The sequence below is a fragment of the Ovis canadensis genome, chromosome 2, assembly GCF_042477335.2.
Source record: "Ovis canadensis isolate MfBH-ARS-UI-01 breed Bighorn chromosome 2, ARS-UI_OviCan_v2, whole genome shotgun sequence".
Classification (NCBI taxonomy): Eukaryota; Metazoa; Chordata; class Mammalia; order Artiodactyla; family Bovidae; genus Ovis; species Ovis canadensis.
In genome coordinates this window covers 14,500,137-14,507,865 of record NC_091246.1, presented here as the reverse complement: position 1 = coordinate 14,507,865, position 7,729 = coordinate 14,500,137, and the positions used below count along the sequence as shown (strand labels likewise).

General features: G+C 52.9%; 2 protein-coding genes across 2 annotated transcripts; one reads left to right on the top strand and one right to left on the bottom strand.

Moving 5' to 3' along the window:
* Window positions 1–1,389: 1,389 nt before the first annotated feature.
* On the bottom strand, window positions 1,390–2,643 carry ACTL7B (actin like 7B). The gene has a single exon (XM_069579341.1). It carries the CDS (start codon window positions 2,641–2,643, stop codon window positions 1,390–1,392), a length of 1,254 nt encoding a protein of 417 aa, XP_069435442.1.
* A 2,429-nt stretch (window positions 2,644–5,072) lies between these two features.
* On the top strand, window positions 5,073–6,389 carry ACTL7A (actin like 7A). Its single transcript, XM_069575510.1, has one exon. It carries the CDS (start codon window positions 5,073–5,075, stop codon window positions 6,387–6,389), a length of 1,317 nt encoding a protein of 438 aa, XP_069431611.1.
* Window positions 6,390–7,729: the final 1,340 nt, after the last annotated feature.

Genomic DNA, 7,729 nt, shown 5'->3' with positions numbered 1-7,729 from the left:
TGCTATAGTTTAAATGTTTGCTTCCACTCTCCCAGTCCCCAGCCCCCAGCTCCAAATTCCTATGTTGAAAACGTAATCCCCAAAGTCATGCGTTAGGGGAGGGAGAACTTTGGGAGGGTAAGGCCTTCATGGATGGGATTAGTGCCTCAACAGCAGAGACCCCAGAGACACCCCTCATCCCATCTATCAAGTGAGAACGTAGCTGGATGTCAGGGGTCTGCAACCTGGAAGAAGCTTTTCACTGGAAGCCTGCCATGCTGGCACCCGGCTCTTGGACTTCCAGCCTCCAGAACTATAAGAAAATAGATTTCTGTTGTTTACAAGCCACCCCAGGTGTGGTGTTTTTCTATAGCAGCCCAAACCAAAGCATCCATGTTTGTGTGCTTGTACTAAGTTGCTTCAGTCGTGTCTGACTCTGTGCGACCCCATGGGACACCACTGTCTATGGAATTCTTCAGGCAAGAATACTGGAATAGGTTGCCATGCCCTCTTCCAGGGGATCTTCCTAAACCCAGGGATCAAACCCGCATCTCTTACATCTCCTGCATTGGCAGGCAGGTTCTTTACCACTGGCACCACCTGGGAAGCCCTCCTGGAAATAATCATGACCTGGGTCAGGAAACCCAGGCTCAACCACTGACATGGCCCCCTCCATCTTGGTCCTGAGTTTCCCCATCTCTACAGGAGGGAGAGAACCAAATGATTTCCAAATGGCCTCTGGTTTCTCTTAACATCTTCCAGATTCAGTGGCTCCTTGTGACACTGTAAAAATAGCCACAGTTTTGGCAGGAGTCTAAAAGGAGAGTGCCACTGATGGGTAGAAATGGCCCTTCCCACTCAGGAGACACTCATGGGCTGTACCTTTGCAGGGTAGGGAGGGGGGTGCGGCAGATGGTTAGCGAGGCAGTCAAGCAGTGATAAAGCTGTGGGCAGGCGACCATCAGGGTCAAAGACAGGAGACACCTAGTTTGAGTGTCCCACTCACGACATAACTTTGTAACCCAAGCCAGTCCCTTAATTTGAGCCTTTGTTCCCCCCTTGGTCTATGGGTGAGCAAGCAATATGAGTGTTGGTTGGATTGGGCTTTGAACCCTGAACAGCTAATGGAACAAGAAGCCACATTCTGGGCTCTATGATGATGTCATCCTCAGGAACAGGGCAGAAGGGGAAGGGCCGGTGAGCCTCCCCTCGTGCCTGCTTCTCCCAACCCAACAGATACAGACTGAAAGCCCAAATCCCCCTCCCCACCTTCTGCTATCAGCCTAGAGCAAGAAATCCAGACCAGACAGGAGCCACTGCACTGTAAAATTTTATGTGAAATTCTGAAAATGTGTATAGAGTGGCCTGTGGCTGCCTGCCCCCAGACCTGGCTGGTGGGGACCCTGCTGCTCAGCACTTGCTGTAGATGGCCGCACTGCCCCGCTCCTCAAACTCTTCCTTGCTGACCCAGAGCTGCTGGAAGGCCTGCAGGGAGGCCAGGATGGAGCCGCCGGTCCACACGGAGGTCTTCCTCTCGGGAGCCGCGGCCACTGCAGGGCTGTCTCCGGGGCAGAGGAGGCTCAGCTCCCTCTGGAAGCGCTCGGGGAAGCCATCCAGCATGGTGCAGCCGCCGCACAGCAGCACGTTGGCAGCCATCTCCTCCTTGAAGCCCGCCTCCTGGCAGCGGTTCAGGCAGGCAGCGGTGAGTGCGGGGAGGCCGGGCTGGTTGCTGCCTACCAGGGTGGGCTTGAAGAGCATCTCAGCGCACTGGAAGCGCTCCTGGCCGATGGTGATGAGCTTGCCATCTGGGAGCTCGTAGTCCACGCGCAGATCCTCCAGGCACAGGCCGAGCTCCTCCTCGGGCTTGAGGGCCGAGTAGCAGCACTTCTTCTTGATGTGCTCGATGATGTGCAGGTGGTCGTCAGTGAACTTGTGGCCGGCCTCGTTGAGCAGCTGCAGCAGGTAGTTGGTGAGGTCGCTGCCCGCGTAATCAGCTCGACTGCTCAGGCCGGGCAGCACGTCGCCCTCAGAGATGGGCACCACATGTGAGACACCATGCCCACTCTCCACCACCAGCCCAGAGGTCTTGCCATAGGAGTAGATGGACAGCAGTGACTGGGACGTCACGTGCATGGCAGGGATGCCGAAGGTCTCGAACAGCAGCTCTGCATACTTCTCCCGGTTGCTCGTGGGGCTGAGCGGGGTGTCAGAGACCAGCACAGCGTGCTCCTCGGGGAGGATCTTCATGGCCGTGTGGAAGATGTACTCCCAGATGCTCTGGATGCAGTCCCAGTCCACCACGATGCCATATTTGAGCGGGTTGATCAGCTTCAGAGGCGCCTCCATGTTGAGCAGCTCATGGCCCACGTAGGTATCCTTGCGGGTGTCACCGGAATCGGCCGCCTCTGAGTAGCGCTTGCCCACCGTGGAGGAGATGAAGTAGGTGGGCCTCGGTTCACCTGCGTAGCCACACTTACAGTACTGGGAGCCCAGGTCAATGATGAGCGCCTTGATCTTGCGCACCTTCTTGGGCTTCATCTTCAGCGGAGTGGCCGAACTTGTGTCCAGGATGCCAGCATCAGGACCTGGCAGTGTGCCTGCCTCTCCTGGGTCCCCCTGGGCCGTGCCCATCGGCTTGGGGCTAGCGCTGTTCCTTGTCGCCATCTGCCTTCCTTGCTCACCTGTCTCACATCCACATCCTAGAGCTCCCTGGGGAGAAATGAGGGTCTGTTTCTAGCAGTGACTTGGCAACCCCTTGGAATTGTGATGTCACATGGGCTGGTCCATTCTGGCAGTTGTAGCGGGGGGGCTTGGTCTGGGCAGGCCCTTGATCTATCCTCCCCCCCAACCCCATTGGCCTAACTCAACTTTGCTTCAGGACAGAACAGGTGGCCAGCACAGTTTTAGAAATCCAAGCACACTTGCATCTCAGAGGTTTCTGCTCTTTCTCACCTTATATCCTTATTCCTAATCCCCCATCCACTAGCTGATCACCTCTTGCTTCTCAGCTTGATGAAAGGGTGATAAGGTAGGCTGCAGTCCATGGGGTCGCTAAGAGTCGAACACGACTGAACGACTTCACTTTCACTTTTCACTTTCATGCACTGGAGAAGGAAATGGCAACCCACTCCAGTGTTCTTGCCTGGAGAATCCCAGGGATGGGGGAACCTGGTGGGCTGCTGAGAGGTCGCACAGAGTCGGACACGACTGAAGTGACTTAGCAGCAGCAGTGAGCCAAAGGCTCCCCTGGGTGATGCTAGTGGTAAAGAACCCACTACTGGATGTAGTGCCAATGCAGATGTATGCGACACAGGTTCAACCCCTGGGTCAGGAAGATACCCTGGAGGAGGGCATGGCAACCCACTCCGGTATTCTTGCCTGGAGAATCCCATGGACAGAGGAGCCTGGCAGGCTACGGTCCATAGGGTTGCAAAGAGTTGAACGTGACTGAAGCGACTTAGCACAGCACACACACAGCCCGGTGAGCCAAGCACTGTAGCAGGCATCTCACATGACACTTCACAGAATCCTGGGAGATAGGCAGAGCTGAGGAAATCAAGGTTCAGAATGCAAATGACTTGCCCTAGAGCAAACAGCTCTTGGAGCGTGCTATAACCCAAGTTCCTCCAACTTCAGTGTACCAGGTCTCCTTAAAGCATTTGAGAGCTCTAATGATAGCAACCCGGCCACAAGCAGTGCCCAATCTAGTCGGGAAGATGAATGGATGCAGAGGAGTTTGCAGGTGGACGTCTGTTAGGAGGACACAGGAGCACAGAGGGAGGGAGTCAGAAGGTTCTGCAGAGAGGGGGTGCCCACATCGAGTACTGAAAGGTAAGTGGGTGCCTGTTCGGTAGCTTAGAGGAGGGACAGGCATCCCAGGCAGGGAGCGTAGCCTGAGCAGAGGCTCTGAGGGAAGCATGGTGCAGTTTCCAATAGTTAGTGTTTGGAAAAATAGATGAGGATAAGGTCGTGGAGGCAACTAGGTGCATGTGCTCGGTCATGTTCCACTTTCTGCAACCCTCTGGACTGTAGCTCGCCAGGCTCCTTTGTCCAAGGGATTTTTCAGGCAAGGATACTGGAGTGAATCGCCGTTTGCTACTCCAGGGGATCTTCCTGGTCCAGGGATCGAACCCACATCTCTGGAGGCTCCTGTATTACAGGTAGCTTCTTTACCCGCTGAGCCATCAGGGGTTGGGGGGACCTCAAATGCTAGAGGTAAGGGCTTGGATTTAACTGATGACACGAAGGGCTAAGGACGGCAAGCATGGGCAGTGGGGGAGGAGCTTGTAAAACCGAGCATGCCAGGCTTTGAGTGTCTTACAGGTCAAGTGGCACAGGGTGAATAATGACCTGCCCACCCCCCCGCAAGATGTCCTCATCTGAATCCCTGGAATCTGTGAATATATTACCTTTTGTAAGTGCTTGGCAGAGTTGCCATAGCAGCAACTGGTCCTAAGTCAGATGGTATCATGTCTTTGCTCAAAATTCTCTAGTGCTTTCTGACCTCATGCAGAGTTAGAGCCAAAGTCCTAGCAATGGCCTGTGAAGAGAGAATCTGCCTGCAATGCAAGAGATCCAGGTTCAATCTCTGAACATCTTTAGAGGAAATGCAACCAACTCCAGTATTCTTGCCTGTAGAATTCCATGGGCAGAGGAGCCTGAAGGGCTACAATCCACAGGGTCCAAAGAGTTGGACATGACTGAGTGACTAACCACCCCCCCCCATATATTTATTTTGGTTATTGTCTGTCTCTCCCCCAACCCCCACTGACTAGAATATAAGTTCTCTGAGGGCAGAGATTTTTGTCCTTTTGTTCCCCTCACTGCTGCCTGCCTTGCACATAGCGAGGCAAGAATACTGATTGGATAAGCCAGGTTTATTACAAAATTTAGAAAAAAGGAAATCACTTCAAAAACTCTATCTCAAATATACCCTAACACAAGACAAAGGTTCCCAGTAACTAGAAAGCCCTGGGACACTCGATTATGTCATAATCAGTGATGTCACCACTGGAGAAATTCTCAAGTTGCCCTCTTATTTCAGTCTTTCAGGCCTTGAGGCCGGTGGGATTGAGGAACTTTCTGAGAGCAAGATGGCTCTTGAGAGCATGTGGGCACCACAGGCAGCAGTCATAGGGGATGGGCCGTCCGAGAGAGTAGGTGAGCAGGGCTCCCCACACACACAGGTCCTCCAGACCGCCTCCTTGAAGGATGGCCCAGCCAAGCGGGCAGTGTGGGTGCGCCGGAACCATTCAGAGCCAGAAACTACAACATCACCTGAGGTCAAGAAGCCCAAGCTAGAGCTGACCAAAGCCGTGGTCGTGGACCTTGGCACAGGCTACTGTAAATGTGGCTTTGCCGGGCTGCCAAAGCCCACCCACAGGATCTCAACCACAGTGGGCAAACCCTACATGGAGACTGCCAAAACTGGCGACAATCGCAAGGAGACATTCGTGGGGCACGAGCTTATCAACCCAGAGGTTCGTCTCAAGCTGGTTAACCCTCTGCGACACGGCATTATTGTGGACTGGGATACAGTGCAGGATATCTGGGAATATCTCTTCCATCAAGAAATGAAGATTGCCCCAGAGGAGCACGCGGTCTTGGTTTCAGATCCACCCCTGAGCCCACACACCAACAGGGAGAAGTATGCCGAGATGCTGTTTGAGACCTTCAGAACACCCGCGATGCACATCGCCTACCAGTCCCGCCTGTCCATGTACTCCTACGGCAGGACCTCTGGCCTGGTGGTGGAGGTCGGCCACGGCGTGTCCTACGTAGTCCCCATCTACGAGGGCTACCCTCTGCCCAGCATCACCGGACGGCTGGACTATGCGGGCTCTGACCTGACAACCTACTTGATGGGCCTGATGAACACTGCAGGGAAACACTTCACCGAGGGCCAGCTGGACATCGTGGAGGACATCAAGAAGAAATGCTGCTTTGTGGCCCTGGACCCCATTGAAGAGAAGAAAGTCCCAGCTACTCAGCATATGATCCAGTACACCCTGCCAGATGGGCAGGCAATCTGCCTGTGCCAGGAAAGGTTCCTCTGCTCGGAGATGTTCTTTAAGCCTTCTCTGATTAAGTCCATGCAGCTAGGCCTCCACACCCAGACGGTGTCCTGCCTCAACAAGTGTGACATCGCCCTCAAACGAGACCTCATGGGGAACATCCTGCTCTGCGGGGGGAGCACTATGCTCAGAGGGTTCCCTAACCGTCTGCAGAAGGAACTGAGCAGCATGTGTCCCAATGACACCCCCCAGGTAAGCGTGCTGCCTGAGAGAGACACGGCAGTGTGGACTGGGGGCTCCATCCTGGCGTCGCTTCAGGGCTTCCAACCGCTGTGGGTCCACCGCTCTGAGTACGAGGAACATGGACCTTTCTTCCTCTACAGAAGGTGCTTCTGAACTCCAAGGCAGTATGGTCGCTGTGACATGCATCGGCTTTGCTGGGTGAGCACCCATCTCACACACAGGGAACAGAGTCAGCCCGTTCACTTCTGTAGTAGTAAACAATCCTCATGTTTCCTTCCACAGTGTGTTTCTCTTTCCTTATGCACTGAGAACTTCATGCATGAAGCATCTGCCTTAGAATATGCATTTGCCCAAACAATGGTGGGGGCTGGACGAAGGAGAGGGGCAGTGGGGGTAGGGGTGGGGGGAGGGAAGGAAGGGGGAATGATTATGGACCAGAAAGACATGCATTATGTTGATTGCTGAAGTATTTGGGGGAGAAACTATCTCTACAATTACTCATCTGTCCCTTATTTTGTATATCCCCCACATAAGGTACTATAGCATTGCTAAACTCTGGGAGTGCGATAGATTTAAGAGTAAATGCTGTCATGGCATGTAAGAATATCCCTTTCAATAAACAGCAACAGGAAGTACACGGTAATGGTTCAATCTCCCACAAAGGAGCAGGGCACCTTTCACACTTGATCAGCATCTCTGAAGGCTCAGAAGAGCTGATGAAGATATCTGACAACCTGCTTTGATTGCACTTTCTTTTAGTCCCAGTAGTCACTTATGATGTCTCAATATCAGTTCTTACCAAGCCATCACGGTGACTAGCTGCTGAAACCCATGCGTTATGAGCAAAGTATGTGTTATCTTAAGGGAAAAACTCTTCAGGGAATAGGTGCTATACAGATTTCCCCCTTTAAAAACTGGGGGAAGATTTATCTTGGTTTATCAGCACTAAGGTCATGAGGATGCAACCCACAGGCAATCTCCAGACACTTCAAACAGCAGCTGCTCATCTCCGACAGGACTGGATTCTCCATCAACCTGCAGGGTATACAGAGTTTGGAATGGGCTCAGGATAAAGGCTGCCGGTTTGCAGTGGATGCTGTGGGTTTGTGGGAGGTTGTTCCATTCTGGTCACTCTAACCCAACTGAGGAACCGAAGGAACATAAAGACGCTCATGGCCTGGAAGCCCTTCCAGGGCCCAGCATGGTAGGGGGTATTCCTGCAGGCAGTTTGTAAGTAGCTCACCAGACTCCTCTGTCCATGGGATTTGCCAGGGAAGTGAGTTGCTATGTCCTTCTCCAGATCTTCCTGACCCAGGGATCAAACCCATGACTCCAGCATTGGCAGATAGATTTTTTACCACTGAGCTACCAGGAAGCCTGTGACCTGAGTCTATTCACCTGTAAAATTGAATTCAAACGCCTACCTCACACAGCTGATTATACATATGAGATATAAAACAACAAAAATAAAGTTTAGCTTTGAAGAAACTACC